This window comes from Astatotilapia calliptera, chromosome 12 (genome assembly GCF_900246225.1).
Source record: "Astatotilapia calliptera chromosome 12, fAstCal1.2, whole genome shotgun sequence".
NCBI lineage: Eukaryota > Metazoa > Chordata > Actinopteri > Cichliformes > Cichlidae > Astatotilapia > Astatotilapia calliptera.
Genome location: NC_039313.1, coordinates 19,424,169 through 19,445,269, shown reverse-complemented (window position 1 = coordinate 19,445,269; position 21,101 = coordinate 19,424,169). Strand labels below are relative to the sequence as shown.

General features: G+C 42.1%; 2 protein-coding genes across 2 annotated transcripts in view; one reads left to right on the top strand and one right to left on the bottom strand.

Moving 5' to 3' along the window:
* The window catches only part of thbs4a (thrombospondin 4a), a 17,447-nt gene extending 14,329 nt beyond the window's left edge, over positions 1-3,118 (top strand). Inside the window, exons 14-23 of the mRNA XM_026188298.1 lie at positions 790-908; positions 991-1,043; positions 1,127-1,211; positions 1,316-1,412; positions 1,501-1,679; positions 1,761-1,809; positions 1,894-2,090; positions 2,209-2,381; positions 2,469-2,608; positions 2,703-3,118. Coding sequence (XP_026044083.1) covers positions 790-908; positions 991-1,043; positions 1,127-1,211; positions 1,316-1,412; positions 1,501-1,679; positions 1,761-1,809; positions 1,894-2,090; positions 2,209-2,381; positions 2,469-2,608; positions 2,703-2,758 — 1,148 coding nt within the window. The 3' untranslated portion in view covers positions 2,759-3,118. The remainder of the gene's footprint in view (positions 1-789; positions 909-990; positions 1,044-1,126; positions 1,212-1,315; positions 1,413-1,500; positions 1,680-1,760; positions 1,810-1,893; positions 2,091-2,208; positions 2,382-2,468; positions 2,609-2,702) is intronic.
* Positions 3,114-21,101, bottom strand: serinc5 (serine incorporator 5). Its single transcript, XM_026188305.1, has 12 exons — positions 20,750-21,101; positions 12,873-13,040; positions 10,213-10,391; positions 9,906-9,988; positions 9,524-9,617; positions 8,367-8,578; positions 7,753-7,845; positions 6,672-6,798; positions 6,134-6,203; positions 5,923-5,959; positions 5,396-5,540; positions 3,114-4,893 (listed from the first exon to the last, which is right to left on the bottom strand). The coding sequence occupies exons 1-12, from the start codon at positions 20,774-20,776 to the stop codon at positions 4,749-4,751; spliced, it is 1,380 nt and encodes a 459-aa protein (XP_026044090.1). The 5' UTR covers positions 20,777-21,101; the 3' UTR covers positions 3,114-4,748.

The following is a 21,101-nucleotide window of genomic DNA, read 5'->3' as shown; positions in this document are numbered from 1 at the left end:
GTGTAAAAAACTGACTGTTAGTGACTTTATTGCATAAATTAACCATGACTAATCGGGGGACATAATGTGAAAACAAACAAACATGAAAAAGTAATTGAACCTTTTTTAAAGGTTATCAGGTTACACAGCATGTCTGGATCAGCGTGTCCAGACAGGATGCAGACAGAGACATTTTTGTTGCTTCAACTGGACTGACCTGTGCTTTATCTTTCCAAAACATCCTCCTGGTCTGTTTCTAACCCACATCCTCTACCAGTTAGGTCACTTTTTGAAAAACAACTTTTGTGTAATTTTAAAAAAACAAACAAAAAAAACAGTGTTGAATGTAAAAATGTTCCAACTGGAATTGTAAGCCTGTTTTCAAAAACCTTTCTCACATACCTCATTTGATTGGCCTTTCAGGTGACCTTTCATTTGCGCCGCTGGAAACACAGTTTATTAGCACTGTGTTCCCACATGCAGGCATTTACGCATGTTGCATGTTTAGACTCTGTTTGGTGGACGCTTTTTGCTCAGTTTGGCAGTGCTCCGAGCCTCTTGATCGTTTGGTTTGGTCTTTAACTCCAAGGCTGGATTGCTGAGTGCTTGGTCATGTCTGTCTCCTCACTAAAAGCATTTTTCCACAGTCGGCCTCCGCCAGGCATCGAAGGCCACTGGAAACTATTTCACCTTCGTCTTAAACAAACACTGCCATCTGTTGATGTGTTTGACTGTGCTGAAGTCTGCATTCTGTCAATGTTCTTTTGTTTTGTTTTGTTTTACACATATCCTGATACTTTCTGTCCTCAGGCTTGAAAAATATTCTCGACAACTGCCCACGAGTCCCCAACCTAGACCAGAGAGACAGAGACAGTGATGGGGTGGGAGACGCCTGTGACAGCTGTCCTAATATGGCCAACCCCAACCAGGTAACAAACCACACAAGGGCATGAAACCGATTCATCAGCTGTGACACATCTGACCACCAGTGTTTGTTTTGTCTACCCTCAGTCTGACTCAGATGATGACCTTGTAGGAGATACCTGTGATGATAATATAGACAGGTAAAGCCCACATCATGATCTATGGCGTAAAAGTCTACAAACATCTGTCAGACCTTTGATTTTCCCTACCTCGTCTTTGTCAGTGACGGTGACGGCCACCAGAACACAAAGGATAATTGTCCCACAGTCATCAACTCCGATCAGCTGGACACGGACAAAGATGGAATGGTGTTTATCTCTTCTTTCAGTTTCATTCATTCAATCCAGCAGCAGTTCATCCTATATAGTCCTCAATTATCCACCAATTTGTTGTGGTTTTTTTTTCTTGTTAGGGAGATAAATGTGACGATGACGACGATAACGACGGCATACTGGACGAAGACGACAACTGCAGACTAGTTGCCAATCCAGACCAAAAGGACTCTGATAGTTAGTATCTTTTCTGTGTTGTGCTTGGATTTGCAGGAGCGAGCGCAGCGCGAATTACTGTTTTCTAAGCGGCGTCGCTGTATTTCAGACAACAGACGCGGAGACGTGTGCGAAGGAGACTTTGACAAAGACGACGTCATCGACAGAATTGATCACTGCCCAGAGAACGCTGAGATCACCCTGACCGACTTCAGAGCCTATCAAACCGTGGTGCTGGACCCAGAGGGCGAGTCTCAGATCGACCCCAACTGGGTAGTTCTCAACCAGGTAAAAATGATAACATCACCTCAGTTTCAGAGACATCGATAACAGTTTTTCTTCAGCTTCACACTAATTTTTTCCTGACAGGGCATGGAGATAGTGCAGACCATGAACTCTGACCCTGGGCTTGCTGTAGGTTAGTATACTATCACACACCCATTCATAATTCCCTTACCTAAACTTAATCAGCGCTGATCTGCGTTTCGTGTTCAATTTGCAGGCTACACAGCTTTCAGTGGCGTTGACTTTGAGGGAACTTTCCACGTGAACACAGTGACAGATGACGACTACGCTGGCTTCATTTTTGGCTACCAGGACTCCTCTTCCTTCTACGTAGTGATGTGGAAACAAACAGAACAAACCTACTGGCAGGCCGCGCCCTTCAGAGCCGTTGCTGAGCCGGGAATACAGCTCAAGGTGTTGAGGATTAACACTTTCCACCATAAAGACCTCCACTGTACCGTTTAAAAGAGTATATATCAGTAAAGATTTGGTTTGATGAATTTATGTCTGATCTTTGTTTTTTAATCTCCAGGTGGTGAAATCAAAGACAGGTCCTGGTGAATATCTGAGGAACTCCCTTTGGCACACAGGACACACCGTTGACCAGGTGCGTCTACTGTGGAAGGATCCCAGGAACGTCGGCTGGAAAGACAAGGTTTCCTACCGCTGGTTCCTCCAGCACAGGCCGCAGGTTGGATACATCAGGTACAAACACATACACCTCGTCACGGACACGTCCACGTTCGCTCTGTGTGAACTGACTCAGTAGTTTCACTTTGTGTATGGAACTAGGGCTCGCTTCTTTGAGGGTTCAAATCTGGTGGCGGACACTGGTGTGATCATTGACACCAGTATGAGAGGCGGGCGCCTGGGCGTGTTCTGCTTCTCTCAGGAAAACATCATCTGGTCCAATTTGAAGTACCGGTGCAACGGTAAGCATCTGCAAGCATCGGAAGACAGTCGAGTCATCCATGTGAGATGTAGGTATGCTCATTTGATTTTTCTCTTTGTTTGCTTTTTCCACAGACACTATACCTGGTGACTACCAGGATGTGCTCAGAGCACAGAATGAAGAGCAGTAAGACACAGGATAAACAACTTAAGCCCTGCTGTAAACATAGATTAAAGGGGCAGAGCGGCGGTGCTCTGAGCAGAGAACTAAAGTCAGATTAATGTCAGAGGAAACATCATGGGCAGTTTTAGGGATTGCATTTAGAAGTTTTAGGAAAGCAAAACATTGGGCATTATATACTTAAATGCAATGTAACTGAAACAGTGCATTCACTTTGCAGTTTTTGTTTATATCTCTGAAATATCACCTTCAGTTATCCAGTTTATGAATGCCCTGTACATCTTAAGTACAATAAAATACATAGCATTTTGCAAAATTCAAAGCATGTTCCCATTATTACAGTTAATAAATAAAGACACCCTGTGTTGTATCAATGGATGTTTTATTGAAAGAGTGCAAGCAATGCAAACTCCATGGCACCTACTTCGATTTATTTCAAGCATACAAGATGTTTCTGTGGTAGTATACAGCCTTCACAGTGGATCTTTTGATTCATTTTTTTAATATATCAAAGTTGCTCAGCACCACAAAATGTCTACATTCATACCAATAATTAAAAGGCAGGGGAAAAAAGTTATATAAAGCAAAAAAATTCAAACAAAAAGCTTTCACACATCTTGGATGGTTTTCCAAAATGTACGTAGAAATTATAAAAAAACAGAAAAAAAAACATGTTAGGAATCCAATTAGACAAAAGAAAAGCAAGAACTGAAGGAATTAGATACAAAAAAGGATTTGCTTGTGTAATATATCTTGTATTTTTATACAATAAAAAAAACAGTTACATAATAAACACAGGAGACCCTCTGAAACAGGTATGTATGTAAATTCGGCAGTAAACTCAACATCCAGTGTTGAATAACTTGCTGATAAAAGCGGTCGTGCTACTTTATTCTGACCACAATGATAAAATGGACGCATGTAACAAAGACGAGGCAGAAAGCACTTATAACTGTACAGAAAACAGCTGGTTTAAGTGTCTATGTATGCATGCAAATATATAATGCTTTCAGTGAGATGTTTCTCTGTAACAGATTAGTAAAGAAATTAGTAAACTAAGTATTTTCTGGTTTTCTGACATCTACCTTTGGCAAATGTTTCTCATCTGTGTCACTGCAGCTCTTTGAGAGAGGTGGCGCTCCGCTAACGTCACTCTTGCATTAGTCAGGTTGATTTTTTTTAAGAGTGCTGCCGTGTACAACAGCGACGATGACTGGAAACCTTTCAATGACATGAAATTTTCCTAAGAAAAGATCTGGCTCAAAGGGAGCACTGACATATTAAAACCTTAAACATTTTGCTTTGAATCTAAGTGGAAACTTCACAACACAGAGTGTCTAATATTAAAAAGAGCTGTTGCATAGAAAACCTCTACAAAAGGGCACAATATAACAAAGCGTCAACATGTACAGCTTAAACACGAGCCTGAGAGATGAGTTCAACAGAGTCAGGGACAAATCTAATTCAGTTCACACCATATTCCTTTTTTGATTCCTTAAGACACATTTAAATAAATACAATATCTTCTGTAACATCTTAAACTTGAAATAAATATGTCCCAAAACCTTGATACAACTTTGTGATCTGACTGTACAGAACTAAAATGCCTGGGTGAGCGTGAAAGCAAGAGAGACACATAAAGAAACACACTTTCAGGTCTGAAGTCATCTTTAGGGGTTGAATGATTCCCAATGTAACTCAAATCCCATGATTCTTCATCTAGTTTCAAACCTGTAAGCCATAGAAAACTTTGTGTGTCAGTGGTGCTAAAAGAAATAATAATAATAATACAAAAAATCACCATCAAGGTATTAACAGCTTAACATTGTAAAACAAAGTAAACACTAGCATATAAAATAAAAGGCAACAGATAATCCTCCATTTCAAACACTGAGGGTAGTGTAGGGTTGTGTTTCAAGGTATGGGAGGTCTGTGGTAGTCTCTCGGCCCAGAGTGTAAGCTTCCACCCGGCCACATCCAGACCACAAGTGATGTTATAACTAGGCCACAAAGCGCTTTGGGCAGACGATGGGGGCGACGAGGGTCCACATGTAGAGGATGAGACACACCCAACAGGAGGCCATCTTGACCCAGAACACTGACCAGCTCCCGTCCAAAAGCTTCTCAATCTTGTGGTTGTCGTAGCTGCAAGAGACACGCGGTAAGAGAACTGAGCAAACACGCACACTCTGGTTCCTCTCTTCAAGACAGAGCTGATGAGGTGCATTAAAGGCAGTGTAAACACAAAAACCTGAGGACTCAGTGCACTAAAATAAAAAGGCAAAAAGAGAGCACTGATGCTTTGATGAAGGCCACGAGACCAAAACGGGCAGAATAAACAGATGAATATACTAAGTGCATCCTCTTCAGAGATTAATAAAGAGGACAGCTTTGCAAGTCTAAAAAAAAAACACCCCTCAAAAAGCCCAGTCAAATAAAGATATGCAGCAGAAAAAGGAAACCAAACAGACACATAGCAGACATAAGAAATGTTTCAGTGGCAAAGTGAAGCTTTGATTCCAATATTTTTCAGAGGTCTGCTGTCAAAGTGACAGAAACATCTACAGAAACACTTCAGTTCAGTAATTATGTTGCTAAATGTGTGAAGATGTCTGTTTTGAGGTTAGTATGTATGGGAATCACTTACTGAAACCAGTTGGTGGCGGTCATCATGACATAGAGGGAGCCAAGGAAGAAGACAAAGTGAAAGAAGGCGTAGCTGTAGATGGTTCCCTCTCTCTCATCATACACCACATTCTGGCCTGAACCCGTCTGCTCCTCATCGTATTCTTCTGAAAAGCAGTGCAGTTGGGTCAGGGACACATTTAATGTGTAAAAATGTCAGTTAAAAGGGTGGTACTTTTCTCGTGGCTGTTTCTCAACACTGCAACTTTATTTCCAGCAGGTGGCAGTGTTAGCCTGCCCACAATCCCACTTACCCCGATCTTGTTTTACAGTGTAATACTAACCTAGTAACAGTGACATCATCTACGCTTGCTGACCAATGTTTTCTCACCGTACTCAGTCTGGCTGAGGAATAGCAATACCCCGTGTGTGTGCAAACACCATGGCTGAGTCTATACGTGTACAGACAGACAGGCCAAAGAGAGGCTGCTGCCAGGCAAAGAAAGAAAGATGTTGGAGAAGGAGGAGGGATTATTTGACTTTCCTCACCTGTGTCATCTCCAAAGCAGAAACAGCAGCGAGCTCTCTGTAAGGTAAAGGAAACATTCAGGTTACCACTGAGCTGGGATTAAATATATGAGAGATGTGTATCCTGGGCTTAATTTGTTCCATTTACTAAGGGCATCTAATGCCTGGTAGGTATGCATTTAACCAGTCTGCACATTTAATTAACCCACACACGGTAAGGCTGTGCATTTACCTCTGTCTCCGGCTCAGTGTTCCTACACACTCTGAGCGCTGCTGAGCTTCGTCGAGTGGTGGACGTCAAGCTAGAGGTAGAGTGGACAAAGAGAAAGAAAAGAGAGAGATGAAAGGAAGCAAGACTGTAATTCCGTCACTCTGCATTCCCCCCAGTAATTTGCAGTTTGAGATTGCTGCAGAGTCCAATTTCCTTCTATTCGGGGAATGGCCACAAGAGACAGGATGCCTCCACTTGATGGAAAACATATGTGAACAAAAGCAAAGAGTCATAGTTCTTGTCTCGCTCAGCCATAGCCAATCACGTGCTGCCTCTTCAGAGTCACAGCCAATCCAAACTAGCCTGTCTGTGTCCCCACAGCTTACCATGAAGTAAATTATATTCCACATCACCTGTAGCAGAAGTGCTATTAAAAGGTTTGGACTGTAATATCTCTATATGATCAAATCAATGAAATAACAAACCACAAGTATTAAAGAGAAAATGTGCATCTGTGCTCGTTAGCAAAAAAGAGAGGCAGGAATTGTGTATGTCTTACCAAGAGTAAAGGACACAGCCAAACAGGATGACGGTTCCCAGTCCAGTGACAATCTTTTTGTCGCTTTCTGTCCCAGAGTTGAAGGGGAACACACATACGGTAGTGTTCACACCATCGATTACCACCACTAGACAGACAGAAATATGCAGACAGAGACAGATGATTGAAGAGTTGAAAGAAATAGCAGGGAGTACAACTGTTTGATGGAGTTCTTTGGAATTGGAGTATTATAGGGAGTAAGGATATTGTGAAAAATGCAGCCTATGCTTGTGCTTGTGTGTGTGCGTTCTGGCACCATGTTAGCAGCAATGAAAAGGAAAAAAAAGAAGGAAAAATGGAAAGTTGGTCCAAAAACAACCGCCTTTCTAACAGTATGTAGGCTAACTGTTATGAGTAGGAGGCATGTCCTGACATTTACTTTGTGTCCTAACATGTCCAAACATTTACAAGAACTTTTTTGCACATATTTATCTCAGTGTAGATTATCCATTATATATTAAATTGCAAATTCACAAACATCTATATACAGTTTAATTTGTGGTCACATAATCACTACTCCCTCTAAAACTCTCACCTAAACTTTGAGTTAAGCCTTTATCGCTTTTCCTGATGCATTTTTTTTTATTTATGAACATCATTTCATGCTGTAAAAATTAAGATCTGTAAAACAGTCACTACAAAAACAAAAAAAACTGCATTTGCAAAGTTCACTGAAAGAAACAAAGGTGGTGGGCTTTGTGAACAACTTTGCTCTTGCTGGGCTGCACAGTTTCCATTTCACAGCATGTGCATATGTGCTTGTGGGAATCTCTTTTCCTGTTCATGGTTAATTGCTGCCATACTTAAGGGAAAAAAAACCTCAAATTCTGCTGTAAACAAAGTTAAATGACTGTACATTAGGCAAACAGCTCTCCATGGAAGGATGGATGGGTGTATTGAACATGAGAAGGTGTTCATAAGAGCTTTGCAAATGCTAACTTTGTCAAAGCCTAACCTGTGACTTAACATAAATGATCAGTTTTTAAGCTGACACCCAATAATGTGATCACCAATGTGAAGATGCATTATTGTGCATACTCACTTTCTTTTGGCTTGCTGGAAAAGGCTGAGAAGGTGAGGTACATGACATAGACAGTGATGACTCCTGGCTGCAAAAGTCCTGAGTTGGGCTGCACTGCAGGGACACAAATGTGGGAATTTTCATTCAAATATTAATAATACTATAAGAACTTATTATTATTAAGTAAAAATGGTAAATGGCCTGTATTTGTATAGCGCTTTACTACTCCCTAAGGACCCCAAAGCACTTTACACATTCAGTCATCCACACATTCACACACTGGCGATGGCAAGCTACATTGTAGCCAAAGCCACCCTGGGGCGCACTGACAGAGGCGAGGCTGCCAGACACTGGCGCCACCGGGCCCTCTGATCACCACCAGTAGGCGACGGGTGAAGTGTCTCGCCCAAGGACACAACGACCGAGACTGTCCAAGCCGGGGCTCGAACCAGCAACCTTCCGATTACAAGGCGAACTCCCAACTCTTGAGCCACAATCGTGTATTGTATTACAAACATCTTGCCACATGAAACTTCTAGGCTATACAACTATTAGCCCCACCTGAAATGCAAATTTGTGTATTTTAATTTAACTGAGTCAAATTCGATGCTGTGCCTGGTAGAACAGGTCCTTACGTTTCTGTATGAACGGGGAGATGGCCAGCAGGGAGACGACGAGGCAGAGGCTGCCGTTGATGCCCAGAAAAATCTTATTGAGTAGACAAGCCTCGGGGTGAGTGTAGAAAATACCCATGAAGATTACGGCTCCGACTCCAACGCTGAACAGAACCAGAGTCACAAAGGCCAGTGCTGCGTACCACAGGCGGTTATACTTCACTCCTGAATACCTGCAAACAGAAAGAGCGAAAAGCTAAGAGAGGAAAAAAATCACATGCTTTTCCAGATCACCTTTGACTCAATTTTAGTTCTACCTGTGTGGGTCAGTGTTGGTTTTAGGGACTCATGAAACTGTCTGTGGGTACTTTATAATGGGTCAGTGGTGACAAAGTGTAAGTGGGGACGAGTAAAACAACATAAAGGGCCCTTCACATACACTCATGGCCCAATATGCAGAGTTTTTGTGATCTAAGTGTTAAGCATTGTTGAATGATTACTAATAATTATAAATAACACAGAGTGTGAGCCGAGGTTATTATAGCTAACCAAAACTGAACTGAAAACAACAACTAGACTCTTGAAAAAAGTTAACTGAAGCCATTTTGGGAACATGGAAAAATAAAATAAAACAAAAATGTAGAGGAAGTTTATGAATTGTGTTAATTTAGTAAAATATTGCATATAAACTGTTTTTGCATTCTCAGTAGATCTGTATTTCAAAATTCACTATAAACACTTATTACGAGGGACTTTTTGGACAAAAGTGACCCCAATCACACTGTGCAGGCATGAAATATGAACAGAATGGTGTAGGTTAAGTTAAGAAAAACAAAAAGGCACATAAAAGAATTCAACTAAAAGGGAAGAAGTGAATACAGCTTTGTGCCTTCTCACTGATTTTTCTTGATCTGAAAATCTGTTTTTATTGAGAGGTTGTGCTGGTTTTTAGAAACCAATCTGCTGGATTTTGTGTGTAGGAAGTAGGAAGTCCTAAACCATATACATCCTGTGAATCTAACACAGCACTGGCCTGCTGCCAGGCCTGCCCTCCACCCACCAAATCACACTTTCTGCATTTCTTAAAAGTCAAACAAAAAGCATTACAGTGGTCTTATTTCACACAGTGAACCAGGGACTGAAGAGGAAGGTGATGAGAGAAGAAATGTTGCTCTCACCAGTTTGCGTTCCATCTGTGTGCAAACTCCACCAACAGCATGAGCTGGATCAAGAGGAAAATGAACCCACCAACGGCTCCTATGTAGCGCCAAACTGAGCCAAAATGAGAAGAGAAAGAGACAGAGACAATTGTTTAACTGATGACAAGAGCTACTTGCCAGGCAAGCTGTGCCAGTATTGAAATTGTGCTCCATAAATAGATAGAGTTACAGTGACATTTGTAAAAGTTTACTCAGGTCAGATGACACAGGAAGTTGTTTGTTACTTTACATACATTTACACAGCTCTATGTTAGGTTACCTTATGCACCACTTTACTTATTTAAGCTTTAAAAGAAAACTTTACAGTATTGAAGCCTCAAGCTGAGCGTTCAGCTTTTACCTTCCAGGAATGTTGACTCATTGGGGAGGAAGAAGCCTCCAGCGCAACACGCCACCAGCGCGATAAACTTCAGTAACCAGAATCTGAATCAAGACGGTGATAATGTTATAAAAAAGGGGAAAATGCAGATAAAATTACACCATAAAAACAATGATTACTGACAACTGAGACACAGCAGAATATTTAATGCAATAAATCCAAAAATAACAAATTTAACAAATCTCGTGTTGCCTTTACTCGTGACTCTTGTTCAATATTATGAATGCAGCTGCTTTTTTTGATAGAAGATTAAACAAATTCTTCTTACCCGTTATGTACGGCTGCCCGGCAGCCCGTGCTGTTGTTGACCCGTATAGTGAAGATACAGAAGAAGAAGAAGAAGCAGGCCATGCCAAAGCACACCTTGTACACAGCAGCGTATCCAACCAGAGTTTTGCAGTCTTCTCCTGCATTCACTGTCTGGCAAAACTCAGCGTAGAAGGGGATCTAATTGGAGGAAAAAAACCAACCCCAAACCCCCAAAATACTCAAATTAGATCATCATGTCATGTCAGTGAAAAGCAACCCACCTCTGCTCATGTTTGTCTAGTATGAGGCCTCGGTGAAAGGGCCCAATAGTGTCCATCTATTCTGAGCGTCACGCCCCTAAAGGAGCAGAAAGAGAGAACAGGCAGCAACAACAACCCCTCTTTCTCTCTGTGGAGCCCTCTTTCATCCTTCACTCTCTACAGCCTGTTAAAGGGGCCTTACAACTAACTGTCAGTGTACACAAACAAAGGACATGGATGAATAAATTAACCACCTTTTGTCAGCGAGTCAGAGGAAATGGGAATAGGGGAGAACACAGACAGCACGAGCAAGAAAAACGTGGAGATTCCTCTTAAAATAAACTGCGAAAGACTTTTCAGAACTACAGTGAGCTGCGTAATACAAAACTGGAGTTAAGGTAGCAAAGATAAGGACCTTGCTGTGACATTCAACAGAAGACTGCGGCAGAGAGCCAACAGAAGGGACACACTTTGAATTCAATAACCGCCAGTCTCGATACGTCGTTCCCCTTCACCGGAACGAGCTGTGGGACGAGTACAAAACGTGCTTTTCAGGCAAACACTGCTTTTTGAGAGCGTTTCAAATCTTTACTTGGGGATAATAAATTGCTTAACTCGGCTTTACTAATTACTGGCAGAATCCTTGAAAGTTGGACACACGGGTGAGATGCCGGCGGATTGAGCTGTCATCACCTCATTGTGTTAGCAAAGTCCAGAGCCAGATCACAACGTAAGGCAAAAAGCCCATTTTTGGAGCTTTTGTCTCAGGTTAAGGACCATATTAGCATGTCCATGGTGTTGTGATTAAGGAGGGAAATGGGGCCGGCTGTTTCGGACTGCTGTAAATCTCTTGAGAAAAGACCGGCGCTCTCATACGCACAATGACTGCTCTCTTAGCTGGGACTTCCCACTGTGCTCGGTGTGTGACTGACAGTGTGTTTATGGGTGTGTGTGTGAGTCAGTAGGCTTTGTGTGGGGCTACCAGAGGCCATTTTGTGCCTTGGATGAGTCTTTTCCAGGGGCTCCATTCACAAAGAGACACACAGTAGGGAGTAGTTTTATTACTGCACTGTAGACACTGGCAGAAAGGAAGAAAAACTGCAGAAGAAGGAGACTGGTGAAAAAAAAAGAAGATCACCTACAAATATCACTTTGACTCAAGCAAGCCTGGCCAGTGCCATGGTAACACAGTCAGCTCAAGACATCTTTCCCAGAGATAGAAACATCATTATTTCCTGTTTATCCTGAGATCAATATAAAATGTGAGTCAGCGAGCGAGCAGTGTATCAGTGAACCAGGACATCACCTCTGAGACCTTGTTCCAGATTATATCTACACACTGTGTTGACAGTCTGACTCTCCCAGATGACAAGGATAACTATACTGTAGCAGACAACAGCCGTTATCGTGGCATTCCAGTTTAATGGGATTTTTTTTTTTAGAAACAGTCACTGGAGGTCATCTTTCATTTCGTTCATTCAGAGAAGAAAGCAAAGGTTCACGAAAGAGTTTATCGTCTCCACTTCAAAGGCTTGATAGGCTCTTAAAACAAACAAAACCTACCAGCCAAGACTCGTGTCCTCAGAGCTGTGGCCTTGCTGCTGTGTAGATACACATATCTGTTAAAATAGCAGGATGTCTGTTTTGCCCATAGCAATGCTGTAAAATTTTAATTTTTCCTGTTAGCATCGGCGGTGTTAGCATAGAGGCTGCTGGCCTTGTTGTTTAGAGCAGACGGTGAACAAAATTGTTCAACCACATGACAAAATCTGGTTCAAAATGTTTTTGTTCTTGTTACACTTTCCGCTCAGTTCAGTTTCATTTTCAGGAGGTGAAAAGGTGTGAAGTAAGCTGGAAAAGAGTGTACAGACTAAAGAGTGAGGCGAAACTGTGTAAAAGGTCACAGTATTGAGGTTTTTATTCTTTTGTTTACCAGAGGCTGCGAGCTGACATTTCAAAAAGCGAGGGACAGAATTAAGACTTCAAAGACAGGAAAAAATCCTTACAGAGACAAAAAAAAGGCAGAAATAACACACACGGGACACAGCCATCAGGATGACATTTAACAATATCTTAAAGAAGACTCCACACCTATCGAGAAACACACTGGCCCTCTATAATGCAGTTTGTACAGCATATATGGGGGAAATGGTGAACGGGGACCAATTCACCATGTTCAACTGTTTCTATCTACTGAAGACCCAGGAGTCATAATCTATAATATAGTTTACATTACTGTAAATAAAAAAAAACTTACTTCAATTATTATTTCTTTTTTAGATATGCCATCCACTGAGCATGTCCTACTTAAGTCCTTTATTGATATATAATGTAATTACATTTTGGGGGTGGGGAGGGTTGTTGGCAAAACAAAGAGTGTGCATGCATTTTGAGAGAATGATGTGATATATGTACTCACGTTCTCTTTCAGCGCTTGCTCCACAGTGGGCGACATCATGACAGCACAGAGGACGGTGACCAACAGGAAGTACAAGGCATACATGATTCGGGTCCCTGTGGATTGTTTGATCTTTGGGCAGCACTTACAGCAGCACGAGCAGGCCGCTGAGCCGCAGCAGCAGGCCAGCTGCATGCAGAGAACAAGGCAGAAAAGGTGGAAGAGAGAGGGGGACAACAACAACAACAACAACTTTATTATCACTCTTAAGCAGCTTCTCATACAGACGTTATGTGTTTTGTGGCGGAGCTGGGAAAACCAGGCGTCAGTGCAGTTATCTCTCTCAGCAGTTTCACTGGATAAAAGTAAACTGGTAGAAAAATATTCCCTGAAATCCACCACCCTGAGCATGCCCAATCTTGTCAGGTCTGGTTAGTACCTGGATAGGAGACTGCCCAGGAATACCTGCGTGCTAAAAGTATTCCTGGGCAAGAACCCAGAGTTGCTTCCGATCAATTTATTGGACTGTGTAAATATTACATAGAAAACGGTGCTAATGTGTTGTATAAAACTCTCAAGAGTACTCAATTCGAGCACAAAATTACTATACAGGAACCAGTCCATTTAACTACATTCTAACCTGGGATAAAAAGACATGGATGAAAAGACGTGCATGCCATGATATCTGCACACAGTATGAAATGTTTGATAGTTATAGGTCATATTTAATCCCATCACTTCAACTGATATAAAGTCAAATATCATATTATGAACATTTTAACACTCCACCCTTAGACTCTATTCAGTTATGGCAAACTGCATGCGAAAGAAATAATTGTTATCAGAATAACAGGACCAGGTCAGACTGACATGCAACATGCACACAGCAGAGATAACAAAATGATCTAAAACTAAAATTCTCAGCTTAAATCCTCTTAGTCAATGAACCGTACAAGGAACGTTAAAGGAGGTTTCCTGAGTTGTCTTCGTGAGATGCATTGCAAATCTTTTACTTTTAGTTGCAGTATCAGCAGTTTCAAATCTGTCTGGTCTGTGGGAAACCAAACAGTTTTGTTTGCTATTGCAGATGAGTTTCAGTGGTGTTGTGCAACCGTATTAGGGCAAACTTCATTGTATTAAAAAGCTTTCCATGCTTTACACTCAGCACTTAACTGAGTTTGTTTTCTACTGAACAGTGAATAACATAAAAAAAGGATCCCCATTCATGCTTCAGTCAGAGCCCTCTCTTTCCTTCACAGAAGAAACTTTTGAGGATTACAAGACAGTGACGGCAGTTGTCTGAACACACACACACACACACACACACACACACACACACACACACACACACACACACAGGCCTACTCTGTTTCTTCTGATAGGCGGTCATATAGGAGGAGGACAGTTACATAAAGGCGGGCCTTGTGTCCTTCAGGAAAGAAGAGGCTCTATAATTCTACAGCACTGGGTCTTTCTGTAGCCACCCCACCCTGCTTTTGTAAGCTTCCTACCCCTCACCATGCAGAATAAACTTCTATGGTGAGAAGCAAAACTTTGTTATGGGGAGCAGTCAGGTGTGGTGGCAGTGGCACCAAAGTTCTCACCATGCCTGACTGCTTCCCACAACAGAGTTTTAGTCGGGGTGGAGGGCTTGTACGCACCATTTCCATTTCTAAATTAATCCACTCTCCTCCTTTGGGACAGAGCAAAATCTTTCTTGAGCTATGAAATTAGCTCCTGTAATTATGGCATTAGGTGAAAGGCAGTAAATTATAAGCAAATGACAATAATGACGGTGGCATTTCTGTGGACTGGAACATCCAATGAAGGTTGCACACTGTCTAATGGCATTAGCTTATAGGCCAATGTGCCCACATTTAAAAAATTTTGCCTTAAAATTAAAAGATGAAAATATTTTTTATGTATACGTCTTTCTGCATCTGCATTTTAAAGCAGTGTGTCTTCCTGTATAACACCGGAAATGAGTGTTTATCTGATGCTATGTTGGTTAATATGTTTTCGTTTCCCTACAGACATGCTAATGCATCCTAGTGAGATCACGTCACTTTGTATTTTAGTCAAAACAGTGGCCTTATCTTACTGCTAGGAGTTTGTGTCCTATGTAAGTGTATAATATAGCTAGGGTGTACTGAGGTTACAAAGCAGCTCTGCAACACTGTCTGGTCTACAAGTAGCACCGTTTTAGTTTTACTGCCTCTCTACAGTATACATGTAAACACTGAATTGTTTGACTCTTTTGTAGGTGGTCAAAATGTACAAAAAATCCCCCAAAGCAAACAAACAAACAATCACATGCCAGCTTCAGTTCTGCAAAAATACCCATAAAGCTTCTGCTTTATGGGTATTTATATATTGTGTTTGATAGAATGAAAGCCAAACAGCGGAAGACCTGGAGCTAATGTTAGCACGTCTGTCGACGGTGTAAAAGAAGATGTAAAAGAATGAAGAATGATGATGAAACTTTTAGTAAGACATAGACAGCATCATCAACGTCTTCTTCAAGTATTTAGCTTGTTGGAAAAGTTGTTGCCAGAGAATCTGTCCTTTTTTCACTATGCTGGCTAACATTTTAAGTAAATAATAAAATGTTTCAACTAGTATGGACTTAGTGTGTAAGAGGAAGATTTTTTAATTGATCGTTTCAAAATGAATTAAACACTGAAAAAAGATACAGTTGATTGCTGAATCAAAGGTACCAGTACTGATATTGGCAGAAACGTGAAACGGCAAACAACAACAGCACAAAAGCAAAAGTGTCCTAAAACCGGTTGTACCACATAGAAGACATACAATGTCTTCATCGACAGCAAGCACTCCCTGCAAGCAGACAGGCCATCCCTGGACTGTCAATGTATCATGAACGTGCTACTTCTGCTGAACCATAAATTCTGCTTCAGGTGTGAAGATGTGTGTGACTTCATAATGGGGTGATATGGTACTATGAGGTCATTAGGATAAGATGGGCCCTGATTAATCAACACCTTGTACCTGAGGAGGAGGACTTTAAATTCAATTAACTGGGAGCCATTGAAGAGAGGTCAGTATAGGAGAAATATCAACCGTGTTGGTTTATTCAAGCATGAGAATAAGGATGAGCCTATAAACTTGGCAAATACTTCAAGCTAAAGGGAACACAGTTTATTCCCAGTTACAGTCCAGCGGTGTACATCTGTACACAGTTTACCAATGCTTGAGTATTGGCAAACTGTATCAAGACGTTTGAAACGCTGCCACAAAGGTCAAATGTGCTTATTTCTGCTTTCATGCGTACACGGGCTTGCAGCCTTGAATCTAACCATGTGCCTCCCGGCCTCAACACACAGCTTAAGAGAATAAACGGTTTCCTCTTTCTCTGCTGCGCCCACGTCTTTCTCAATGGGTGATTAATTAGCCACAACAGACTGAAAGTAACCAAGAAAAAAACAGAACAATTTAGGTTGTGAGGGTGTTTAGATTTAATTAGTTAGGGGGGGTTTCACCAGCGGACTGCACGCAGCACGAGGGCCCAACGGTAAACTCTGCAGAGCTGACAGAGAGAGGGGGTGTCATGAGAAGGGGCAACGTCTCGAGGAATTCCACCACACACAGAGACAAAAGGGTATCCATGGAAACCAGCGTTGACCCTACCCACTCGATGAAGCACCCACCACCTCCTCCACTGCCCCACCAGGATATCGACAGGTGGTTGGCGGATCAGCAGTTTGCAGCCCTACTTAAATATCAACAGCAGTCCCCCATCTGTCCCATAGAGCGGCATACCATGACACATTAAAGATGACACATGGCTACTAGCAAAGCACTAGTCTGGTCTAGAGTTAAATTAAGCCTAGACTCTCACAACCCACACAAAAAACCTCACCACACTGTGATTGTGGGACTTTCACGTTTCCCTTTTTCGTGTCACCAGACTCTCTGTTTCATTATTTTAATCCTATTCCTTTCATCCTCCCCAACATGTTACTGGAAGATTTAGTGATGTCATTTCTTTTCTTCTTCTTATTTTGTCCTCTTCGCCCTTTGTCTGTATTCTTCAGCTGTCCTTAACTATTTGTCACTGACCCCTCAGTGCTTCAGCTTTTCTAGAGGTGGTGGCAAAGACGATGTTGCCTTTCTTTTACACAAAGACATACTGACTCAGAATCCATCAAGACGGGGTGGATGGGACACAGCGGTGAGAATACACCTAGCAAAAAATCACATTTAAAATAAGGAAGCTGAATAAGTCTGAATAATATTAGCTTCCTTGACAGGGAGTTTGGCCTAAAGATGGACACTTGCATAACAAACGCGACAGTCTTGCATTCCACCCAAAGACGATATCTGCGACGGCTGTAAGCTGTTTGATTTCATGAGGATTACATTCCTTTCACCCCTCTTTTATGCTCTGCTGCCTTTCATCCTTAAAGCGCCCACGATGAAAAGGACTGGAGCATCGTGCAAACAGGAAATGGAAAGGGTGGCCTAAATCAAACCCACCGGGGTAAACCCCACCGCACATAGCCACGCTTATGCAACACAAAGAGAAATGGGTCGTACACTATACTACTGTAAGGACCACAAAGGAGAATGAGGATTTCAGATACAGAGCCAGTTGACACCAGTCCTGACAGTGAGTAAACAAGTCCATCTGGCAGACTCTGGATTTCTAAAAGAATAAATGTATTCGGTATCTGTGTTTTGCTGTATAGATTTCAGATTGTGACTTTACGTTTATCAGCAGACGTGTCATGATGCACACCCAACAGCAAACTGGGAAAAACATACACACACACTGACAGGAATGACTCATGAAAACAGGCAAAAACATCCTGACTGGAACAATGTGGAGCGACAACGTCCCCGCAAGCTTAAACCTCATGTTGATTCGCTCATTCGTCACATCTTATGCACTATTTATTCCATGCCCTATTTTAGTTTGGTACACAAATCCTTACAGACTACACTGTAGCTGGCTGCTTTAAAAATCTTTGGGACTTTTTGCTGGTTAAAGCTTAATGATAGCGGCCACTGTTCAAAGCACATTGAATCATGAGAAGCCACTAGCTCTGACACACCCTGTTATCTCAAATTACAATGCTTTGTGTTGCAGGCGGGTTACGGGAAACCAGCAAACAAAATAAAATTTAGGGCAACAGAAGACAATGCAGGATCTTCCTCACATGTCCAGTTGGCCCAAGCTTCCAGACCAAGATCTACTCCCCTTTCCCTCATACTGTTGAGTGACAGCTCTACTATTGTCTATATAGCTAGGCAGCTGTATACACACAGCAAAAATGTATCACTCCACTGTTTCCTGTACACAAAGGGAGGTCTTTGCTCTCTCTCTCTTGGCAAATATACCCCCCTAGCTACAACCAACACAGAGAAACTTTAGTCCGGTGGAGAGAAAAGAAAAGAAAGTAACAAAAGAGACAAAAAAAAAAAAAGTGGTACAGCGAGGAGCAAAAATGAACAAATTCTAGCAGATGAAGGTGTTTGTCATGAAATAAGCAAAGGAACCAAACTAAACAAGAACAGGAAGATGGTCAAGATACAAGGCGGTATCACTTTTTTTTTTTTGTTCACACGGGAGTCCGTTTCACTTCTCAGAATCAGTTGTGAGTTTCAAAACACAACCAGCTAATAATCAAGGATAAATTACAGAGACACAGACATATGTGATGAGGGGGAGGTTGAGAAAGAGACATTAACACTGGTTTGTGGCAATTCAGTGGGAAACAAAAGGGATGAAGGGCTGCTAGACATGTCCCGGTTTGGGAAAACAAGTTCCTGCTGCTCGCTGCTGACCACAGCAAAATTCCTGAGGGGAAGTTGAAAACAGCAGACATCTCTGATGTGTACACAGTTAGAGAGTAATTCTGCTCATATGACAGAGCCAGAAATGTATTTTGGATAGGAGTGCTCCAGATGTTTGCAGGCAGAATTCACTAAGGCTGATTTTACAAGTCGAGTTTAAAAGGTAATCACCTACCCCCGCTGCTGCTTTACAGCTACTGTGTCATGACCCCATTTACGGATGGGTCAGCTCTGTTTGAATGAGCGGTGCTGGCTCTTCACAAACCACTTCCTCTGATTTTTCACCACTCCAACGAGGGCCTGAAGACTTCTTTATCAGTATGTTTGCAGAAAGTGACACTCCATCCTCTTGACTCTTGTACCCTGGTAAGGGTGACTGCTCCATGGCTGTGATGCGTAAAGACACCCACATGATTTCAGTGCTCTCACCACACTTTCAGCCAACACTTTGCAGCGCTCTGAACTCCACTCAACGCTGAGCTAAAGCCTTCAACCTGCCCTTGCCCCCATCGCAACATGGCATACATCTCTGATCCCACTGAGAAATTACAAGTGAGCTGCTCCCACGTCGTGCTTCCTGCTGCCTTCAGATCTCTCCCAAACAACAGCCACCCTTGTCTAATTTCAACCTTCAAGCCAGGGAGGAAATTAACAGACCACACACCAGTTTGTGCCACTCTGAACCTCAAGTGTGGCAAATATATTCACACGCACGAAGTTAAATGCAAGCATACACTTTAATAGAGATGGCAAGTAAACGGGGTGTCTGTGACAGGGATTAGCACACCACCAGCACAGCAAGACAAAACTGATCTTATTCTTTGCCCTTCATTTCCTCTTTAATCCCACTCTGTGAAAAGAGCAGGAAATAGAAGTGACCTCCCTCAGTTTAGGGATGTGCATATGTAATTAAATTCCTAGCCAGATCAGCTCAGCAGTGGTGACCCACTGGTCAGAGCCCAATCTGTAAGCTGTAGAAAACACGCTCAGCATGAAAGGAAACCTCTCTGACTCTGAACCACCACCCTTTTAAAGTATTTCTGTAGCTTCACGGCACTAGCACCTCTCATAAAAATGATGCAAGCAAACAAATCAAATATCCACAAATGATTTAAAGCAGCAAAAGCAAGCAAATGTATTATAACCAATCAATAGCCCAAACAGTCACGCTACTGTTATTACAGGGCACAAAAAAACAAACTAAATTTAAACAAGAACATATGTGGCTTTAGGGGATTTGTTTGCTTTAAAATAACAATCCTTTAAACATCAAAAAGTAATCAAAAATCTGGTTGGCTTTCAATCCACACATTATGCAACCCAAAAGTACTGCTTTAGTGATGTATAATTACAAAAATAACAGATACAAAACAACTGTCCTTTAAAAAGCAACATAGCACATTTAAAACGGTGCCGAAACAGAAAAGAAACCAAGACAAAGACAGACTTATTGTTTTTGTTGGGTATATAGTTATGTTTACTTTTCAGCAGAGCCTTTCAGCACCTATATACGTAAATAACTGTAAATAGTTAGACCGAGCCACAGCTGGCTAGCCTCTTCTTTAGCTCCTTCATCTGTTTCAGTGTTTTAGGAGCTGGGGAATAAGATGTGCTTAAAAAAGAAGTGTAACTGTCCTCCACAGCACTCACTTAATCACAGCCATGGCTCGTTGTTGGCTGTACCCGTCAACACATTTCTGTATTAACGGCCACATTTCCCGTAGTTTTGCCTCGCTTTGCTTTGTCCTCTAACGGCTTTACAGTGAAGTTATCCAGTCAGCTCAATGAGGAGGAGGAGGAGGAGGAGGAGGAAGAATGGGGGTTATAATTAATTATTTCGCGCTGTTATTACATTAAAAGGCAGCTCAATAAGGCTGACGGGAATCACCGAGACTCGGGACAGAGGCTGGCTGGCTTTAGCCGACGGTAAACGGCGAGAGACGAGGACAAAAAACAGTAAACAATACGGGAAGGGTCAACGTTGAGCACGTCTCATTGTTACAGCGTTTCAAACCGCTGAAGAGCAACAAACACACACGCACTCACACAACAGTAAGTCAGGGTCGGCTATTGTTACTCACCTGCGCGATACAACAAGGAGTACACATGACGAGGGGGCAGAATAAATAAAATCCGTTTCAGAGTGAGGACAGCTCGGGGATTTCTCAGCCGCTTTCCTTCAAAATCAGCGACACACGGGGAACCAAAGCGCTTCTGCTCCGTCCACCCAGCCTTCCTGTCCCCCGCTCCTCTTCTAGTCTCTCCTCCCACTGACTGACTGACTGACTGCACATCACCGCCAAACAACAAGGCTCAGCGCAGAGCTGCACCGGCTCTGCCACAGAGAGCATCGGAGAGATGACTAAATAGGTTACGGTATATCACATTTACTGTCATTAAAAAAAAAAAAAAATCCTTATTGGCATTCTCAGA